The sequence below is a fragment of the Suricata suricatta genome, chromosome 14 (assembly GCF_006229205.1).
Source record: "Suricata suricatta isolate VVHF042 chromosome 14, meerkat_22Aug2017_6uvM2_HiC, whole genome shotgun sequence".
Lineage (NCBI taxonomy): Eukaryota > Metazoa > Chordata > Mammalia > Carnivora > Herpestidae > Suricata > Suricata suricatta.
The window spans coordinates 45,806,815-45,829,442 of NC_043713.1; the positions used below are offsets into that span (position 1 = coordinate 45,806,815).

General features: G+C 42.2%; 1 protein-coding gene across 6 annotated transcripts in view; it reads left to right on the forward strand.

Moving 5' to 3' along the window:
* The window catches only part of OSBPL1A (oxysterol binding protein like 1A), a 226,604-nt gene that overhangs the window by 130,204 nt on the left and 73,772 nt on the right, over nt 1-22,628 (forward strand). For 4 of the 6 annotated variants that reach the window (XM_029921355.1, XM_029921356.1, XM_029921357.1 and 1 more), the window contains 2 exons: nt 614-776; nt 22,226-22,382. In XM_029921355.1, coding sequence (XP_029777215.1) covers nt 614-776; nt 22,226-22,382 — 320 coding nt within the window. Of the gene's footprint in view, nt 1-613; nt 777-9,564; nt 9,586-22,225; nt 22,383-22,628 lie in introns of those variants that run through there. The other 2 variants (XM_029921360.1, XM_029921359.1) reach the window with 2 other exon arrangements.

Sequence of the window (22,628 nt, forward strand, 5' to 3'; positions counted from 1 at the left end):
TTTAAATGTTTAGAATGGTGGGGCGCTGGGTGGCTCAGTCAGTTGAGCATCCAGCTTTGGCCCAGGTCATGATCTAGCGGTTAGTGGGTTCGAGCCCCACACCAGGCTCTGTGCTGACAGCTAGCCTGGAGCCTGTCTTTGAATTCTGTGTCTCCCTCTCTCTCTGACCTTCTGCTCGCTTGCTCTCTCTCTCTCTCTCTCTCAAAAATAAATTTTAAAATATTAATAGTTAGAATTGTTTTAGTTATTTTAGTCAAAATAGGCCTAATTTCATGATTAATGTCAAGAGAGATACTCTCTATTTTTAAAAATTTTATTCTGACTTCTGAATTGGCTCACATTCTTATACTAGGATCTTGATCATTTAAGCCAAATTTGCTAGTCTTATTCTATTTTCATTAGCTGGAGCTGTTGTGAGAAAAGGCCCCACAGGATGAACAGAATTAGTTTAGTAATTGTGCTCATTCATCCGTGTGTGTATATAACACGACTGTTTTCATTTCTGATGTTGAGATGGAACTGGATTAAAAGCAAATAAATTTTACATCCTTTTGAGTAAGTGTATGTCTCCTGTCACTCTGAAGTCTTTTTTTGTGTATCTATTCTCTTGCAGGTGAGGAATTTTAAATTGGAACAGGAGCAGGAGAAAAACAAAATTTTGTCAGAAGCCCTGGAGACTCTGGCCACTGAACATCATGAATTAGAGCGGTCTCTGGTGGAAGGCTCGCCCCCCCACAGCATCCTCAGCGAGGACGAGTTCTATGATGCACTGTCAGGTAACTCTAGAATCCTGGCACTTGTGTTGTGAGTGGTTTGAAGCCCTCCACCTGAACACTGGCTTGGAGCAGATGTCACCTGGGGTTTCCTGGACAGAGCAGAGGAAGTGTAGCACCTCTGCTCCCCACACGGTTTCTCTTCACTGAGGCAGGAGTCTGCAAGTTGGGACTGAGTCTGCCTACCGAGTCCGCTGACGTGGACAGTGTATGCTAAGCCAGGAGGGAGTGCTCTGAAAACTCATGAATTTATTCAGTGAGCATTAAATACTTCCTCGTTCTGGGTGCTTTTATATGTTTAAGGGTAGAGCAAGGGACAGTTTCTGTCATCGAAGAGTACTATGAATCCTTAAAGGATACGGGTAAGTACAGTGGTTCCAGTCCAGTGTGCTGAGTGCCCAAGAAAGGAGACGTGGCTGGAGCAGAGGAAAGAAGTGCTTAATTTTGCCTCAGAAATATATGCCAAAAACCCAACATACTAATGAGCATGGACCCCGCAGCCGAAATTGGAATCTTGCCTCTTACACCAGCTGGCTGTGTGACCTTGGGCAAGTTCTGTGACCTCTCATTCTCTGTTCACACATTTTTTAAATGGGGATAATTACAGTAACTGTTTCAACAGGCTGAATCAGGATTAAATGAGTTCCTGTGTATAAAATGTGTTTAGACCATGCCTGACATGTCCAAGGTGCTCCAAAAATAGGAGATATATGTGGGGAGGTGGGAGTGACTTGGGAGGGGATGTCCCACTAAACAGTTGTGACCTCTCTCATTTGAGGAAATCAGGTTCTTACAGAATAGATGGATATATGCAGTTACTGGCCTCGCAGAACTGGACCATGGAAGCAGATCTCCATGGACAGGGAGTGAAATGGTCACATTCATAGTAGAAGATTAAAGGAGGTGCAGTGAGAGTTAAGAGAAATGCAAATGAAAGAAGATTGGGTTGAGGCAATGAAGGACAACGGTATGATCACATAGGACAGGGAAAATGGTTGTCGCTAGGCTTACGGAGGAGAGATTCGTTATGTAAGATAAACAGATTCATTATTGTGGGAAGTGTGATATAATCAAAGGAATGAGAAAAGTAATTTTAATAGCCAAATTTTGGAGTAGAAAAGATGATACTGGTGATGGTGTTGTCACTTGGATAAAGCATTTGTGAAAGGAGTGACTCATTGGGAAGAGAAGCTAGGATTTGAAAGCAGTAGGATGAATGACAGGCAAAGGAAGTATTTAGCAAAGGAAGTATTTAACAGGACTGAGGGAGGTTGGGGGGGTGGGGAAGGGGAATGACACCGGAGCCTGCCAAGATTTTTTCACACCTACCATGTGCCAAGTCCAGTAGTGTTACCTCCTATATTCCTTCTGTTTGGGGACATCCAAAAGACAAAGTTACTAGAGGGATCATAGGATTAAGTGCAAAGAGATCTGAATATAAAAAAGCCCAGACACTTCAGCTGCTCATCTGTTATGTTTTTTTAAAAGAGAGAAAAAATTTAATGTTCATTAAAAAAAATTGTAATGATTCAGTATGAAAGTACATGCATCACTCAATGAAATTTTCCCTTCATCCCTTATCCTAACGATACATTCTTCCTTGGAAGTTCTCACAGCCTCATAGATTTCTCTTCCGGCCTTTATAAAGCATTCCCACGTGTACGTGCATGTGTACGTACAACTTTGTTTTGTTTTGTTTTAAATCAGGAATGGAAGGAGCTGTGTGATTGTTCTGGAGCTGAGTTTTCTTTCCTTTTCTTTTTTTTTTCTTAATGTTTGTTTTGAGAGGGTGGGGGAGAGACAAGTGAGGGAAGGGCAAGAAGAGAAGGAATCCAAAGAATCCCTGCTGATAGCTTTGGATCCTGTGGAGGGGCTGGATTTCATGAATCCTGAGATCATGACCTGAACTGAAAGCAAGAGTCAGATGCTTAACTGACTGAGCTACCCAGGCATCCCTGGATCTGTGCTTTCATGTAACAATGTAACTTGGAAATATTTCCCATCAGTAGTACAATCAGTAGTACATCTAGCTCATTCTTTTTAAAGGCTGTGTAAAAGTCCATGATATGATTCACCACTGTTTTCTTGATCAATCTCTTCTTTTTTTTTTTTATGCTTTTTATTTATTTTTGAGAGACAGAGAGAGACAGCTGGAGCAGGGGAGGGTCAGAGAGAGAGGGAGATACAGAATCTGAAACAGGCTCCAGGCTCTGAGCTAGCTGTCAGCACAGAGCCCGACGCGGGGCTCGAACCCACGAACCGTGAGATCTGACCTGAGCCAAAGCCAGATGCTTAACCGACTGACCCACCCAGGTGCCCCGATCAATCTCTTCTTGATAGACATTTAGCAGCTACTGTAGTCTCAGTCATATTTTAACACTCAAATCACTCTCCAAAATCAGCCTTCTCTGGGAGGAGGAGAAAAAAAGAACTGTAGTTGCTAGATGAGGATTGGCAAGTTCATCGAATCTCGAGTTCTGATTCAGATTGGTCTGCAGTGCCTGCCGCTTTATGGTGGGCTATGTTGAGAAGGATCCCGAGGCTGAGTGCAGGTGCCATGGTCACTCAGCATGTGGCACTGTGGCTGTTGCAATGTAGGTGAGGGGCATGTGCTCTGCCTTTGCTCCTTCCTGCCCTGGATGATTCACCTGAGTTTTGTTACCCTGGCCTGAGCAGTGGCCCCTCTGTGGCCACTCCTACTGTTTCCTACGACAAATCTTGCAAATTGTTTGATGCAGTGTAGAACTGCATTAAAATCAAGAGTCAGAGGCCCAGGGTTCAAGTGTTGAGCTGCTGATTACCTCGCTGAATAATTCATTGAGAGATAAAAAGCTGTACTTTGGGAATGACTTCATCTTCTCACTATGGTCTTCATATATCACCCTTCGTTCCTGCTTCCTTCTTCCTTTCTGTCAAAAAAGACAAGGGACACCTGGGTGGCTCAGTTGGCTAAGCGACTCAGGTCATGATCTCACAGCTCCTGAGTTTGAGCCCTGCTTCAAGATTCTTTATCTTCCTCTTTCTCTGCCCCTCTCCCATTCACACTCTGTCTCAAGAAAAAATGAATAAACATTGAATTTTTTTAAAAAAATATTCCTCCTCAATTGAAGCCGTCCCCTCCTCATATCATGTTCATGCACCCATCTCCTTGTTTCTTCTCAAGAACTTTTGTTAATGTTTCTTCTGCCTTCACTTTTAATATCACATTTTTTTTTTAAGAAAGAGAGCACAAGCAGAGGAGGGACAGAGGGAGTGGGAAAGAATCCCAAGCAGGCTCTGCACTATCAGCGCAGTGCCCAGCGTGAGGCTTGATATCACGAACCGTGAAATCATGACCTGAGCCTAAACCAAGAGTTGGATGATTAATCTGCTGAGCCACCTAGGCACCTCCAATATCCCATCATTTTAAATACTAAGAACATTCTGTAGTAGTTTCCTGTTGCTGCTATAACAAATCACCACAAATGTGCTTGGACAATGCAGATTTATTTTCTTATGGTCCTGGAGGTCAAATGTACCAAAGTTAAAGTCTTGGCAGGGCTTGTTTCTTCTAGAGTCTCTAGGAGAGGATCTATTTCCTTGCCTTTTTTAGTTTCTGGAGACCATCTACATTCCTTGACTTGAGACCCCATCCTCCATCTTGAAAGTGAGCAGTGTGACATCTTCCAAGCTCTCTTGCTGACTCAGACTTTCTCCCTCACTTTTTAAAGGACTTTAGGAATTACAGTGGGCCCACCCAGATAATCCAAAGTAACCTACCCATCTCAAGGTCCTTAATGACATCTGCAGAGTCCTCTTACCAGATAAGGTAATATATCCTCCACAGGTAACACAGGTTAGGACGTGGACATGTTTGGGAGACCATTATTCTGACTACCACAATTTCCAAATTTATATCTCTAACCCTGACTTAGCTGTCCACTGGATAAATATAAAATGAATTTTTGATCTTTTCTCCGAGATCTTCTACCTGGGGTTTGCCTCATTTTAGTACATAGCACTTTTCTCCTCTCAAAGCCAGAAACCTAGGAGTGATATGTGACATTCATATACCACATCTGTGAAACCCAGCCCAAAGCTTGACCATTCTACCTTCATATCATACCTCAAAGCCGTGTATGTTCTGTTACTAAGGTGTATGGTTACAAGGTAGCTGCAGGGACTGGAGGCGGTTAATAAATTGTGGCTCTACCGATTCCTCTGCCCTTTGGAAAGATACTGCACTTTACTCTGCCTCATTTCTTCAACTGCAGATGGGTCATAAGATTATCATGATAAATACTTGTACTTAAAACAGTGTCTGGCACGCTGAACTCTCATTGTCACCTGCACTATGTCCACTCTTGTCCAGCCTCTTAACTACTGTGCCTCCAGCCTGGCCTTCCTGAAGTTCACTCTGTGCCCACCACCCATGGTGACACTTTGTAGACAGTCATGTCATTGCATTCCTCTGCCTAGAATCCTTTGGTGACTTCTCATTGCACCGAGAATAAAAATCAGACTCCTTAACCGGCCTTCAAGGCTCTTGACCTACTCCAGGTCCTACCTGTGTTGTCAAGTCAGGCTTGTCTTGTTCCTTGCCCCTCACTAGCCATGCCAGCCTTCCCCCAGCTCTTGAACGTGACAACACGCAATTGGATGTGGCAAGACCAAGAAAAGTATGCAAACCTGTATTATATTTAAAGCTTAATTTTATTTATTTATTTACTTTTTTTTTTTTTTTTTTTTTTTTTGAGAAAGCGAGTGGAATGTGAGTAGGGAGTGGCAGAGAGGGAGAGAAGCCTAAGCAGGCCCCACACCCAGCATAGAGCCCAACCTGGGGCTGGATCTCACAACTGTGAGAGCATGAGCTGCACCGAAATTAAGAGTCGGGTGCTTAACCGACTGAACCACCCAGATGCCCTTTTTTTAAGCTTATTTTTAATGGGGACTCATAGTAAAAGGTGAAATCAAGGTAATATTTAAAAGCTGTAAAAAGATTTTTAAAAATTCTTCTCTTAAAATATTTGCAAATTATTTTGACTACATGTTTAATCTTTTTAAAAGTCGCTTGCTTACAACTAGTGTTACTTCCTTTAAAATAACAGGAAATTTTTATTTGTTTAGACCTCACATCCACGTGACTTCCTGTTTTCCCTCCCCCTACTTTTCCCTTATGTCCCTTTAGGTTTCTGCAGATAAGCTAGATCAGGAACAGTCTAGTAGAGTGGGAGAGACAAACCTTGATGCAAGCATACAGTGTAGCCTAATTTTTCCAGCCCCATGGGATCTCTTGATCATTTAAAAATGATTTTTTTCAGTGTGCTCAGTGGCTAAAGATTTCATAAAATTCCATAAAGCAAATAGATTTCTTCTTCACGATTTGGTCGAATTGTCTTACGTAACATGATTTGAAAGGCGCTACATCTTCTAGTGTGTGTGTGTGTGTGTGTGTGTGTGTGTGTGTGTGTGTGTGTGTTTAAGAAAAGAAGTGGCTGTATGGAGTGAAATTGCTGCTCTTGCTGTCTGTGACCACCTCCTGGCATGGGACGAGTGCTCATGCATCCCGAAGCGAGAAGATGGAGGAAGAAACTAACGGATAGCTGGTTCTGTAGAGCATAGTCCGTTCTGTGAGCAAATGAAGTGCAGAAATACATAGAAAGAACCACTTTAGGAAAGAAGAGAGTGGTTCCTTCTTCCTATTCCTACCCTTTCTGTCTCACTTTTACTTTATCACTACCCTGTTCCCCTACCAGAGCTCTCAAATACCTCTAAAGTACCTCCCTGCCTTGAGTAGTCTTTCCTGGCTCCCCCCGGCAGAATTACTCATCTCTTTGTGGTCCCTCGCTGACACTCCTTTATAACCCCTTTCATTGTACTGTGCTGGTCTCTCGGTCATGGTTACCCTGTCTACTTAAATCCCGGAGCTTTTTCTAAGTGTTGAGGACAGGTTTTGAACTAATGCCACTGATATTTCTGTCCTCCCTAAAAATATATTGGTATTCAATACGAGCACAAGAGAATCAGTAGTGCTGGCTGCATGTTCCACTTCAGATCCCAGGTAGGAGAGGAGGAATGGCAGACAAGGAGTGAGCGGGGTGAGATGGTATTGAAAGATATAATTTGTTCTTGAGGAATTTACGATCTGGTTGGAGCTATGAGACCTGCTCACAGCTGTGGGGAGTTGGGGAGATGAAAAGTTGCTAAAAAGGGGAGACAATTCTGGGTCCTGACTTTGTGAATCTCTAATAATAATCTAAGGAATTATTTTTGAAACGTTTATTACTGGTTAAATAATTTTGTGGCTGTTATTCTTTAGAACTGGTCTGAGCAGTTTCACCAAAATTCCTGCCTTTTGGGTATTACAGCTTCAAAATATATTTGTTTTCTTACTGTCTGTTCATTTTCCTTTTTAGAAACATGTTGAGATCATTTGCTCAAGAGAGGCTTTCTTGCTAGGTTTTCCTCTTAATGCTATTTTGGTCGAAATGTGCATGAATAATGCATACAATCCAATAGTGTAGACTGGCGAAACCAATAGATGGTTATGTCATGAAATTGAAGCCAGTTTTAGCATTTCTCAGCAGTTGCAAGGGTGGGTGCTCATGTCTTTTTAAGTCAAAACTTTCAAAATGGAAAGTGATAATATGACAACTTTGGGTTTTTTTGGAGGAGAGGAACACAGGAATGGTTATGACCTATGTCAAATAAAGTTTACTCCGTTAAGTAGTACAGGTGATCCCCCCTGCACTGACATTTTATGCATAGAAGACACAGGATCTGACCAAGGTGGTCAGTGTTATTTGAAGAAGGTAGTTCTGTGTATACTGTTCTTTATATTCCCAGGCCCGGTGTTCTTTCCTTCTACTGTTTATTTTATTTTGTTTTTAAATGTTTCTTTATTTTTGAGGGAGAGAGAGTGAGAGAGGTGGAGGGGCAGAGAGAGGAAGACACAGAATCCAAAGCAGGCTCCAGGCTCTGAGCAGTCAGCACAGAACCTGATGTGGGGCTTGAACCCATGAACCATGAGATCATGACCTTAGTCGAAGTCAGATGCTTAACTGACTGAGTCACCCAGGTGTCCCTCTTTCTACAGTTTATTTTTGAAATAACTATGCAATTCTTATCTGGCCCTTTTATGTGTGTCTTTATTGTAGTCCAGGCCTGCCTAGTATTTGGCCATGTCAACCACCACTGTATTCCTAGAATTCCTCTCTTGTCCCCCACCTTTGCTTTTCTTTCTTTTTTTTTTTCTTTTTTTTTTTTTTTTTGAGAATTAGCCATACTGCCTTGTTCTTGCCCTTTTTCTTGTGGTGTAACTTTTGGTGTGTGCCTTCCTTATCTTCTCAGCAACACTGCATTTCCCTTAACTGCAGAAATCTTGTATTAACTTCTGTATTTTATCTACTGCCCCACACAAAACATTAATTAGTTGACGTGATAGACAGCAAAGTGAGTGCCATGGAGCATGGCTGTTACTTAGCACCTTCCATGTGTAACATGGTAAACCATTCTGAAGAAAATCTGATTAGTGGCAGGAGCTCTCAGTCTCGTTTTGTGTTTGTAGCCTGAAAAAATTATCCAGCATCTTACTTATTTTGTATATGAATTGTAGCTAAACACTGCTGAAGGTAATCTATCCTTAAGGTTTTGGGTTGACCTTCTGGGTTCCTCTTCATTTTCTAAAATGTTTTTATTGACTAACTTAATGGCTCCATTAAATACTTATTATGAACCACATGCATTTAGTAGTGTCCTTAGCAGTGAGAGGATTTCATGAACCAGATCTTAGTGTTGAGTGCCCACTATGTGCCAGGTGCTTTGTTAGGCACAGCAATACCAAGCTGGGTAAGATCCAGTCTCCGGGTCTGGGGTGGTTGCGGTTGGGCTAGGGGAAGAGATGAACACCTAGAAAGACTGTTTCCATGTAGTATAGAAGGCATCCAACCCGCCAGCCCACGGCAGTTGCTCATTCTCGTTACAGAGATCAGAGCTTAGAGTTTGCCTTTCTCAGGAACCATGTTGATGCCATTATCTTTCTCCATTTTGTAGGTCTCACTGTCTGTTTGTTTGTTTGTTTGTTTGTTTTTGAGAGAATATGTGCACAAGCAGGAGTAGGGGAGGGAGAATCCTAAGCAGGACCCGGTCCTCAAACTCCCAAACCGTGAGATCATTATATGTCTGATGGCTGTCTCCCATCTTTCAACCTACTCTCTCAAAAGCCTTGATCCCAGCATTGCTTTGACTGCGCCACATCACGTCATCTCCATCTTTATACCATCCCTCACTCCACATGTGCCCTCACTTTCCTCCTACGAGGCCTAGATTGCGTGGGGCATCATGTGATCAGTCCCCTGCCTTTCTCTCCCCACACTGCACCCAGCTGGCAGAGCGCCAGATCATACCTCTCCCTCTTCCATTCCTAGTCCTAAAGGGACTAGATGAGGCTGGAGACACATCCAGGGTCACACCAGTGGCTCTGGCTTTAAGTTCACGGCCACTGACTTGTGTTGGGCCCTTTCGCTGCCCAGCAGTCCTACTCCATTTCTGTGGTCCATTGCTTTCACATGCTGCTTCATACATATCTCACCTAAAACTTGTCATACCTCGTCCTCCATCCTGCATCAGCTGGGGACATTGTGTATGTAACTGACACACTCTTCCTGTTTCCAGTATCAAAGCCGCCACACCCCTGGATGTGTACGTATGTGTGCTTGATGTGCCTTCTCTCCTTTGCATTGACGAAACTGAAACCTCCCCATTTGTGCCTGGGACCCCACTCACTCTGACCTACACAAGGACGTCTATATATCTCCTCCTCTAGAGCTCCCAGGTAATCGCTTGTTCCTTGTTACCATCAGCTGTCTTACCTTTAAAATGCTAAATCTTCTAAAAGTGCCTTTGATCTCACTACTCTCCTTCCTTGCCGTGTTGTCTTGAACAACCCTCTGTTTATTTGTTTATTCTGCACTCAGTGCTCTTGATCAGGTCACCACTGGACTACACTCAGTAGCCTGAATGAGTGGTTCTTTCTCATTTCTCCTCTTGACCTCTCACTGGCACTGAAGGTTGTTGATTACACCCTCCTTCACAGAACATTTTCTTTACTTGGCTTGCAGAACATCACTCTCATTTGATTTCATTTCAGTTTCCTGTGCCAGTCCTTTTGCATCCTTCTAGCTTCCGATGTTAGAGTGTCTCCAGTGGCAGGAAGGGAACCTCTTTTCTGTCCATACTGCTCTCTCACTCTTTTGTACTCAAAGTGTGGCCTGCGGATTAGCATCAGCATCCCCTGGGAGCTTGTTAGAAATTCACAACCTAAGGTCTCAGCTCAGACCTAGCGAATAAGATTCTGTGGAGTTTTTGTTTTTGTTTTTAAATCTGTAGGTGATTCATACAGACATTAACGCTTGAGCCTTTACATGGTCTCGTCTAGTCTCATGCCTTTAAATACTGTCTCTATTCTGAGAACTCCATAATTTGTGTCTCCAGTCTCTGGCTTCCTCCTGAATTTCAGGCTCAGTGTCTAACTGTCCACTTGACATATTCACTTAAATGTCTAACAATATCTCCTAAGTATCTTAGAATGTCCCGAAGAGAACTCTTGCTTTCTGTTCAAAACCGGCCCCTTCTGAGGTCTTTTGTGTTTTGGTAGGTAGAAGATCTGTCTTTCCAAGTGCTTTGACTAAGGCTTGGAACCTTCGAATTACCCGTCACACGGTCTCATTTTTGTGTGTCACATCCATATTCAGTCCCTTGACAAGTCCCATTAGATGTACCTTCAAACTACATCAGGCTCTGGCCATGTGTCTCGTCTCACTCGTACCACTGGCACCCACGCCCCCTCCACCTCTCGCCTGGATTCTCACAGCAGTGTTCTCACTGTTCTCCCTGCTTGCACCCCTCTCTCCAGCATTGTGCTAAACACAACGTTCACAGTGATCGTTCTGAAACGTGAATTCGTTCACATCACTTCTCTGCACAGAACACTCCAGTGGCTTTGCTTCTTGTCTGGCCCTCTGCCACCGTTCTGAAGTCTGCCTCTGTCCTCCTCACTTCTGTCACCCTGACCTCAGTGCTAGTTCTCATACTTGCCAAACATGGTCTCCCTTAGGCCTCTGCTTTTCATTATTTCCTCTGCTGGGAACTCTTCCCAGATATCTGCAGTGCTTGCTCCCTCACTTCATTCTTTTGCTCAGAAAGACTTTCACTATATCAATTTTTATTCCCTCCCCTTTTTTGCCCTTAAAAAAAATCACCTTTCACGTAATATTCATTTGTTGTTGATCCCCCACAATTAGAATGTAGTCTTCTCTGTGAGGACAGGATGTTATGTTGTTCGGTTTACTCATGTATTCCCAACCCCTGGAATAGTGCTGGATAAAGAAAGAGGTGCTCACTTACACTGTTGGTGGGAATATAAACTGGTGCAGCCGCTCTGGAGAATCAAAAAATTAACAGTAGAACTCCCCTATGACCCAGCAATAGTACTGCTAGGAATTTACCCAAGGGATACAGGAGTGCTGATGCACAGGGGCACATGTACCCCCATGTTCATAGCAGCACTGTCAACAATAGCCAAATCCTAGAAAGAGCCTAATGTCCACCAACTGACGAATGGATCAAGAAGATGATGTTTATCTATACAATGGAATACTACATGGCAATGAGAAAGAATGAAATCTGGCCATTTGTAGCAACGGGTTGTAACTCGAGGGTATTATACTAAGTGAAATCAGCAAAAGACAGATACCATATGTTTTCATTCATATATTGAACAGGAGAAACTTAACAGAGGACAATAGGGGAAGACAAGGGGGAAAGAATAATTGAGAGGGAGGGAGATAAACCACAAGAGACTCTTAAATACTGGGAACAAACAGGGTTGATGGGGGTTGAGGGAGAAGGGAAAATTGGTGATGGGCATGGAGGAGGGCACTTGTTGGGATGAGCACTCGGTGTTATATGGAAACTAACTTGACAATAAACTACATTAAAAAAAAAAAAGGTGCTTAATATTTTTGAACAAGTTAATGAGTACTTTTGGGTGGTATTATCACGAGGTGACAAAATTCAGAGAATGGCTGCTGACGGCTTGAGAAAGTTGGACAAAGCATTACAATTGAGTAATGTTTTGAAGGGTCAGTAAAGGTTCTCCAGACAGATATGACAGGAGTAGAAAATGCTTTGTGGAAGAGGACAACACATGCAGAGGTAAAGAAAAATCATTTTCAAAAACCTCATGAGGGGCACCTATGTGGCCCAATAGGTTAAACATCTGACTTCGGCTCAGGTCATGATCTCACGGTTCGTGGGTTCGAGCCCCGTGTCAGGCTCTGTGCTGACAGCTAGCTCAGAGCCTGGAGCCTGTCTTCAGATTCTGTGTCTCCCTCTCTCTCTGACCCTCCCCTGCTCACACTGTATCTCTCTCTCTCTCTTAAAAATAAATAAAACATTAAAAAAAAAAAACCTCATAAAAGGTAGTGTGGCCGAGACAAGGGTGAAGGTTTAGGGTGCTGGGGAGTAGGGACAACATAAAGCCAAGAAAGTCATTTAGGACCAGCAGGTAATGAGTCTTGTGACAAGATTGTGCTGAAGAATTTGAATTTTAACATATTGGTGGTGGGGAGCCAACAGGCATAATTATCAGAGTGACCTCAGATTAGTGTTTTATAAAGATTCATATATTTTTTAAGGTAAGCATTGTGGAATTCTTAAATTGCATTACACTAAGACAGAAATTAGAAGATAAGACCTGGTGTCTACTCAGGAGTTCACATTCTGGCAGAGTGTTTGTGTTGTAGGAGTAAAGATGGATTCAGGGTCCTCGTTTCCTAGATGAGAGATGACAAAAGTTTGAATAAAAGCAATTGAAGTGAGAACGGAAAGTTTCAGTTCTCTTTCTGTGTTGCTTTTGTGAACACATGTCCTAAACCTTGTGTGACTTTCTTGGCTTGATCAGATCTTCATTTGCAGGCTCTCTGCACCAGAAATTCTGTATGATTATTTGGTTTCTGTTGGCTCTGCCCATCACCCATTAATCCATTCCACGAGAAAGGCTGCATCCTTGGCACCTAGCATATTCTGGCACCCATTAGGAGCTCACATATTTGAGTGAATGAAATTTTGGGATACATCATTATGGCCAAAGTGGCTGAACTTGAACACTTAGTTGATGTGGAAGATAATGATGTATTTAGGATTACCAGCGCTTTGGGCACCATCTTCTGCCCCTTCTACATTCCTTGTCTTGGTTAACTGCATCGTCATCTTCCCACTGGGAAAACTACACATGCAGAAGTCCCCTCCCCCACCAGCCCATACTCGCGGAGGGGGCCTTAGTTCACTGCCCCCTCCCTTTGACCCCAGAGACGTGGAGGGTGCTTTTCTAACCTGTTTTGCTGCTTCTGGTCTTTGTCTCTGCCAACCCATTTTTCACCTGGCATGTTGTCAGATGTGGAAGGCTGAAAACAATACACTATGGATAGGTTTGCCTTCCAATCCTGGGAAAATGTAACTTTTTTTTTTTTTTGCAAAGAAAAGACCTTGCCAAATGTGATTAAGGATTTTGAGATGAGAGGATAAGCATGGATTATGTGGGTGGGACCTGACTGCCTTCACAAGTATCCTGTAACAGGAAGATGGAGAGAGATGAGACAGAGACCAAGGTGATCTGAAAGCCCAGAGATGCAGCCACAGGCCCAGGAGTACAGGCAGCTTCCAGAGCTGGAAGACGTGAGGGATGTATTCTCCCTTTAGTACTCCCAGAAGGTTGGTGGTCCTGCCAACACTGTGCCTTTGGTCCAGGGAAGGTGATTTTTTATTTCTGGCCTCCAAAATTATAAAGGACTGTATTTTTGTTGTTGTAAGCCACCATGTTTTTGGTCATTGTTACAGTGGCCACAGGACGCTGATAGATCAGTGCTGTCTGTAAAGTCTAAAACTAACCTCATCACTCCTTGGAAAATCATCCCCATTAGTATAGTTGATCTAATTCGCTTCAAAGCTTCAGCTCAGCTGCCCACATCTTTTCCCTCCAGCCACCCTTTTCTCTAGCTCTGCTAGATATTCTTGGACACGCATTTGTTCTTTCAGGCTTTGGGGCTCTTTGCTGTTCCCCTCACACCCGTTCTTTTCTTTTTCTTCCTTAAACTGGTCTTCATTGCAGCTCAGATGTCCTCTCTGCCTGGAAATGTACCCTGGGTCCCTTATGAGTGACCTCTTCAATTGTCCCCACAAACGTTTTGTATAAACCTTAAATTTACATACATGTCTTATGTTTACCTGTGTGTACTTACGTATATTATACATTGGACTTTGAATCCTTGGAGAGCACCAGCCTTGACTCCTTAATCTTCCTACACTGTTTCGGCAGCTGGCTCTTTACCTGGTGTGTGGTACCATGGTACATGTTGATTTATTAAGTTGAAGTCACAAGAAAAGTGTTTTTTTTTTAATAACTGTGGACTATTCTCTAACTGATCTTTGTTCTGTAGAGTGAATACGTATATGACTACCTGAAAACAATTTTAAGGATATCCGCAAGACAAACTAGGAAGCTCTGGATTTAATCGTCCAGAATAGTTACACATAAGATTCCAGGTAGTCCACACACTGTGGCTTGTGGAATTCTTCATCTTCAATCACATGTGCAAGTTTGCAAGTTGCAGAAAACGGGAGTAGATTTAGTTGTTTGGGAACAAGCCAGTGCTTTTAAGGAACTCTGTCATAAGTAACACTCTACCGTTTGGCTGATAGTGACCTTGGACATCATTCAGGGAGGATATGTCTGTCTAGAATGTCTCTCACTCTTGTTGCTTGCTGCCAGTGTTCTGTTTCAAACGTTTTGTTACTTCCTTAGTAAATTATTGTAGTAGCCTCTTGGCAGCCCCTTCTGGACTTATTCTGACTTTCAGTTTACAATTTATTTTCAATGTGGTAGGTTTTTATTTTGTGTTCTTTATATTTACTATGTAATTTTTAAGTTTACACACTAGTACTTCAAAGCAAAATTAAAATCTGGTGCTGACATTTTGTGCTTGGGTTATGTAGGGTTACTTGGGACATTTTTAGAATAGGCCTAATATGCGGGAAGCCAACAATAGAAGTATTAAGTTGAGCGTGTGTATCTCCCAACCATTTCCTGTTACCTTAAGTAACAGGGGAAAGGTTACTTGGACGTTGTCCACAGTTCTTCCACATTTTGCTCCTTTGTACTATTTGTTCACAAGCTCATTTTCAAAGGTCATGTAAAAATAAGTTGATCAGGATAACTTAAGAATTGTTGGCATGTTTACCTTGTTAACTTTATGACCTCTTCTTTCAGCCTTTTAATAGAGGTAAAACTCAAAAAGTAGGGTAGAATTAAAGATACTCTTAATTCTGAAGTTTTTTTAAGACTAGCTTATTGAGGTGTGGCTGGCATACAAAGAACTGTACATATTTAGTGTATGAAACTTGATGAGAAATGTTGTAAAGTCGTGTTAGCCCAGTCACAGCCATTGGCTTCCACACTATTTGCATGAGAGAGAGGGGGATTATGATTGTGAAGTGAAAGAAGATTGTGTCCTAATGTGGACAGAGCTTTAAAGATCTAGGCCTTTGGAGATTTGTCACATTAAAACATTCTATTAATCTGTTATTTTCATTGAGAAAATAATCAGGCAGAGTTTCAACTTTAAATGCTTGTCTGTAGGCTAAAGAATCTTGTGAAATATAGTCTTTTTTTTTTTTTTCAAAGTCTTACTCTAATAGTTTTTCTATAAAATCTAATTCTCAAGCCACCCAAGTCCTTTTGTAACTAGGTGGATACAAACAAAGGCACAAAGAGGGACACACTGCATTTTCTTTCTCATCATTACTCAATGGTACAAATTTTCCTAATTGCTCATCAGAAGTTCACTAAATAATGTAAGGCTATTTCATAAATTCCCTTCCCCTGGTTTTCAGAGGTTGATGAAGTATCCTGTAAATCTGGGGTGGCTTTGCTTACTACAGAATCACATGTGTTTGTAAGGGGGAAATGAACTGGGAAATTGGAAGGATGGTGAAAGGCTGACCTTGGACTCTAGCTTGTGTCTATTGTTAAAATATATGTCTTTTGCTGCATTTGAAAATATGTCTGTAGAAAAACACCCAGTTTTGCTTCTGCATTGTTTTTGTTTTTCAGTGGCATTGAAGTGAGCTAACAGGACCAGAATATAGTTCATGCATCCAGCATGATAGATTTTTGGCTTAACAGGTTTTTGTGTGGTTATTTGTGTGGGCTTTATTATTGTTGTAGTAAAATATACATAATATAAAATTTGCCATTTTTACCGTTCTTACCATTTTTCAGTATACAGTTCAGCGGCCTTGAGCACATGGAGCACATTTACACTGCTGCACCGCCGTCACCCACCCGCCCCCACCCAGATTCACCCTTGCAAACCGAAACTGAAACTCCCAACTCTACCCATGAAAGACCAACTCCCTGTCTCCCGCCTGGTTTGTGTGTTTCTTTTTAAAGCGTGAGGATCATGGCCTTATGCTATTCTAAGAGAGCTCAGTAACCACCACAGAGGAGGCAGTAAGCACTCTTCTCTAAGTGCTTTATGCTTTCCACCAAGACATGACTTACTCTGTTGCCCATTAACATTGGATGATAGATAAGGTCTGGTTTATGTGATAACTTATATGTGTGGGAAAAATTGAAAAACCTGAAGTTTTAAGATTGAGATTTAAGATTTTGAAAAGTGCTAAGGTCTATCACCGATATATTACTACTGGGAGATTTGAACATTACTTCTATGGGGAGGCTTTACAGTAAACCTTCACAGTGGCTCTGGTGTTTTTAGGTATTGGGTAAACATATTTGAGTTTTTTAAATGTTTATTTTTTGAGAGAGAGAGCGAGCAAACCAGAGAGGGGCAGAGAGAGAGAGGGAGAGAGATCCCAAGCAGGCTATACGATCAGCTCAGAGCCTGATGCAGGGCTCGAACACATGGATTGTGAGATCACGACCTGAGCTGAAACCTAGAATAGGACACTTAATTGACTGAGGCACCCAGGTGCCCCGACATGTTTAATTTTTTTTTAATTTTTTAAAATGTTTTATTTATTTCTGATACAGAGAGAGACAGAGCATGAGAGGGGGAGGGGCAAAGAGAGAAGGAGACACAGAACCGGAAATAGGCTCCAGGCTCTGAGCTCGCTGTCAGCACAGAGGCCGACGCAGGACTTGAACCGACGAACGTGAGATCTCACCTGAGCTGAAGTCAGAGGCTTAACTAACTGAGCCACCCAGGCGCCCCGTCAACATGCTTAATTTTAAATGTATCTAGAACTATAGGTCTCTGTATGAAATGTTGCTATCGTAGAGAAAGATTGGTGTGATTAATGCTATGAGTGCAGTCATGAAGAGTAGCTGCCTATTTAGGGGTGCCTGGGTGGCTCAGTTGGCTGCGTATTTGACTCTTAGTTTTGGCTCAAGTCATGATTTCGCGATTCTGGGAGTGAGCCCCTTCATCAGCCCCCCAAGGCTGTCAGCTCAGAGCCTGCTCGGAATTCTCTCTCCTTCTCTCTGTATCCCTTCCCCACTCACATGCACACACATGCTCTATCAAAAAAAGTAAATAAACTTAAAAAAAATATGACTCCCAGGGTGCCTGGGTGGCTCAGTTGGTTAAGCATCTGACTTTAACCTAGGTCATGATCTTGCCATTGTGAGTTCAAGACCCACATCAGACCCTGTGCTGATAGCTCAGAGTCTGGAGCCTGTTTCAGGTTCTCGTTCTCTCTCTCTCCCTCTCTCTCTCTCCCTCTCTCTCTCTCTCTCTCTCTCTCTCTCTCCCCCCCCCCTCTCTCTCTCTGCCCCTTCCCCACTTGCGATCTGTCTCTCTCAAAAATAAACATTAAAAAAAAATTTTTAATGACTCCCTTTTGCCAATAAAGTTATTATTTCATACTAAGTATATTAGACTCTCTGTTCATAGTATTAGAAATAATGATCTTTCTTCTTAATTAAGTAGCTAGTTAGTTTTTACCACAGGGGCACTGTAAAACATGCTATTGATCATGTTTCCTTCACTACCTTTGAGTAGAGCTAGAATGCTCGGAGAGAGGTTTGTGATTGACCCCTGGCCAGGTGTAAGGCCTTTGTGGCATGTATCTGGACACAGATCAGCTGCACTAGGGACTCTGAGATTCAGATTCACCCCCGTGCCCTTGGTCACTCCCTACTACCACTCCTTCCTTGTGTCTTCCACTCCCATCCTTCCGAACACCCAATTCCTGTCTGTGTTGGGTCCTGCTCTTACCTCTGCTTCGTAAAGTTCTCTCGAAACAAGTCTCTCTCCACCCCTCACCCTTACTTTTGTCAATTTTCAGCTTCATCATCATAGTCCTTTCTAGACACCCTGTCCTTTTGGCCTGCTGTCCCCACTCAGACTTCTGTTATTGTACCTAGAAAACAATGGAGTACTACATGGCAATGAGAAAGCATGAAATATGGCCATTTGCTGCAAAGCGGATGGACCTCGAGGGTGTCATGCTATGCGAAATAAGTCAGGAAGAGAAGGACAGATACCATATGTTTGTACTCATAGGTCTAACAAGAGAAACCTAACAGAGGACCTTAGGGAGGGGAAGGGGGAAAGAGAGCTGGGGAGAGTGAGGGACACAAATCATTAGAGACTATTGAATACCGAAAGGAACCATGGACTGGAGGGGGAGGGAGGGAAGGGGTGATGGTCATGGTGAGGGGCACTTGTGGGGAGAAGCACTGGGTGTTATATGGAAACCAATTTGACAATAAACTATTAAAAAAATAAAAAAAAAGAAAACTTCAGTGAATTCAAATGTTCACAAAACAGTCCCCCTCTGCTAGACCCTGGGCAGAGACCAGATCTTACTGTTCTTTGACTCCATACTGCCTGCACTTGATAAGAAGAGGGGAGGAATGAATCAACCAGTGTCCTCTACTGCAAGTGTCAATAATTCTTTAAGAATTAAAAAATGACCATTGGACTTTGCAGTATTGAGGTAATTGGTGACATTTGTCTCAGCCCTCCAAGGGAAGGGTGGGGGATAGCCTGATTTTATTAGGGAGGGAGATGGGGAAGAAGGGCTGGGGGAGGGGACGGGTGGAAGGACCAGGAGAAAGGGAGTAGAAGAGAGGCAGACTGGGAGGGGACAGAGAGGACATCAGGTTGTACCGCTCGCCACAGAGGACAGGAGTCTGTGCTGTGTGTCATTTGACAGCGTATCCCCGGTGAGGCAACCCCGGTGGTCACGTAGTATGGATGAAGGCAGTAGGTCTTCAGCTTATATTCACTAGGTTGAAGTCTTGTTTTGGAAAAAGTCTCTTTGCTTCAGAGAAGCTCTTAATTGCCTCTTTGGTGTTTTCTGCATATGTCTGCTTTCTGTTAGGAATTTTCTTTTTAGGTGGACAAGTCCCTGTCTTAGGATTTGTAGCCCTTAAATCGCAAATACAATATCCTGTTCATAGTGCTGTTTTATAAATGCCTGAGGTTTTTTGCTTCAGTGCTTTTTGGTCTTCATGACATCTGAATTATAAAGTACTAATGCATCTTAAATAATACTAACCAACTCAGATAAAACTATTTTATCTGACTCTTTAAAATCTTAATTTTTTCATAGCAAACAAATCTGAAAATGCAGATGTGAAAAAACCACCCCATCCCACCAAAGACCGCTGTCACCATCTTTGAATCAGGATTTGCTTAGGCAACTTCCTCTGACCAACACTCTTCCCTCCACCTGAGTGCCATTTTCTCTTTTTAAAGATTTACTTGAGGCACCGCCTGTCCTACAGCATCTTTCCTGATACCCATCAACCTAGCCCACCAGAAGATAGATTCTCTTACCTCGCTGTGCCCTAGACAGATTTTTGTTATTTTACTGCTTTCGTCTGTATGTACATCTGAATCAGATGGTTCTCTCCTTAAGAAGGAAAAAAAAATTTTTTTTGCTCTGTTTTAGAGTTGCAGAATAGTATCTTGATTATTTTGGTCTTTGGTATATTGTTCAAAGCATTTTTCTGTTCTATTAAGTTGTTTTTATAAATGTAATTTTAACAACTATTTTCATCTGATGGGCAGCTGTCCTTTGTTACTGTCTATTCAGGTTGCCTTTAATTTTTTTGAATACAAGGTTGTAACTACCTGACAAAATTGATAATGAAAAATAAGTCTCTTTAAACTTATTATTAAAATGTTTCTTTGTTATAAGGTATATGACTCAAAGTATATTTTCAGAAATTCCAGTAAAATTGTATTTACAGAAAATAAAATTAACTTTGCTGACATTGAAAGACATTCTCCGAGTACCTTAACACCATTCAGAGGGGCCAGAGTTCAGAGTTCAAGATGTACTGTTCAGCCTGCAGTTGTGCTTGCCCAGCAGTTGTTACTGCGGTATTCCTGACGTGTAATAGTTCACCGTAGGATTTTCCGGCTTTATGACGGTGTGAACGCGGTGGTGTGCATTCAGTAGAAACTATACTGCAGATTTTGAATTTGGATCTTTTCTGAGTCTAGCGCTGGGCAGCAGCAGTGAGCCTTGGCTCCTAGTCGGCCGTGTGATCACGAGGATAAACAGCTGACATGCTGACAAGCATTCTGCACCCAACCATTTTGTTTTTCAGTATGACATTCAATAAATTATATGAGGTATTCAACACTCTATTATAAAATAGGCTTTGTGTCAGATCATTTTGCTCAGCTGTGGGCTAATGTGTTCTGAGTGTTCTGAGCGTGTTTCAGGTAGGCTAGGCTAAGCTGTGATGTTGAGTAGGTTAGGTGTATTAAATGCATTTTTTACTTAATATTTTATTTGTTGTTATTTTAGAGAGCACAAGGTGGGAGATGGGCAGAGGCGAGTTGGGGGCGGGGGTGTTAAGTAGGCTCCACACTCAGTGCAAAGCCCAATGCAGGGCTTGATCCCACGATCCTGCAGTCAAGACCTGAGCTGAAATCAAGAGTCAGACACTCAACCAACTGAGGCACCTGGCATCCCATGAATTAATTAATTAATTAATTAATTTAACATTTTATTTTGAGAGAGAGCACGCACGCAAGCAGAGGTAGGTCAGATAGACCAGGAGATAAGAGAAACTGAAGCAGGCTCCAGGCTGAGAGCTGTCAGGGCAGAACCTGACATGGGGCTCAAACTCCTTGAATTGTGAGATCATGAGCTGACCCAAAGTTGAACACTTAACACCCAGATGACCCGACCTAATATTTTAAACTTGATGAGTTTATTGGGACATAACCCCAGTGTAAGCCAAGAAAGATTTGTAACCAACCTAATGTGATAAGAATAAGGTTCCTTGATGTTGCCTAAGTTATAGAATGCAGCAGAGGGAAAAGAGAGTGCTAAAAAATTTGATTTCCTGAACAGTTTAGGTGTAATACAAACTAAGCAGGTGGTCAGTACATTTAAGGAAGTTTAAGGAAGTTTGCTTGAACGTGTTTAAGAGTTCTGCCCTAGGGCTGAGGACAGTTGAGTGTATACTCATCAGCTTAAGAAGGGAAGTTAGAAAGTTACCTTGAATTTATATTTCAATAGAAACGTAGGCACAGTTTAAAGGGTTTTTTTTGTAGATTGCTGCTTTGAGCTGAAGTTTATCGAGCAATAAATGCGTCAGAGGACCTAAGTTCAAATGCTGGTTCACGTAACTCACAAACCGTGAGACCATCAGCACACTTGGTAACCCTGTAGTCCTGCTTTACTGTCACTAAAGCACCCTGGAAATGCTAAAAGTAGTTGAATAATGTGATCATGCCTGAAAACTATAATGTGTTGTATAAAAATAAGTTGTCTTCATATTCTCAAACAGGCAGATGGCTCTACCCTGAATACATAGCCAATTAGGAACATGGTATTTCTATCCTAAAAATGCCTGCCTGATAATTGGATTGTATATGGACACTTTGAGCTTTAGCTCTTGGGGATTAAAATAATACCACACCAAAAGAAGCATTTTTTTTGAAGTATTTTAAAATTACCCTTTCTTTTGTGTCTACAGTATCAGAGGTAATTTAAACTTCCCCCAAGTACAGCCACTATAGCTTTTTCCTTATACGTGAGTTTTAAAAACTGAATGCTATTTTTTTTGGTAAGTTACCCTTAAGATGCTTTGAAAGGAAAGATAAAAATAAAAATTAGGGGGAAGGGGGAACTCCTCAATATGATTTTGTAAAGAATTGGATAATCTTTAGAAATGTCTTGTCATGTATAAAATCTGTTTGATTGTAAGTTTATATTAGTCTGTATCTGTTTCATAAATCCACTTTAGCCTTATTGGGTGCAGGTTCCCTGAAATCCCTGAGGAGGCGGTTAACGGATGGATTGTTGAAGGACAAAGTAGGCTGCTTAAGTTTCAAAGCCTAATGCATTAAGGGAGATATCCATTGTTACTGCCGCCTCGCACCCAAGTTCAGTTCATTGACTGTGAACCTGCTGTGCCGCAGAGTCCGAGTCCGAGGGGTCCCTGAGCAGACTGGAGGCCGTGACAGCGCGCTCCTCGGAAGAGGAAGGAGAGCACTTGGGCAGGAGAAAACACAGAATGTCAGAGGGAAGCGATTGTGGTGGTGGAGATGCTCTCTCCAATGGCATCAAAAAACACAGGTAGGACAGCCTGTTAACAATTACTGTTGCTGGCTTTTTCTTGTAAAATACTTACGGCTTCATAAAGAAAAGCATACCTTCTCTTTGTTTTTTTCCCTGTCTGTGTTGGACACTTATATTGCTGTTATCAACTCAGAGAGAGGATTTAGCTTAAGTACTTCTATTCATTTGAGAGAAGAACATCATGTGTAACTGTAGGAACAAAGCATAAAACTTGCTTTTGGCTACCATGGTTGGGAACATAAA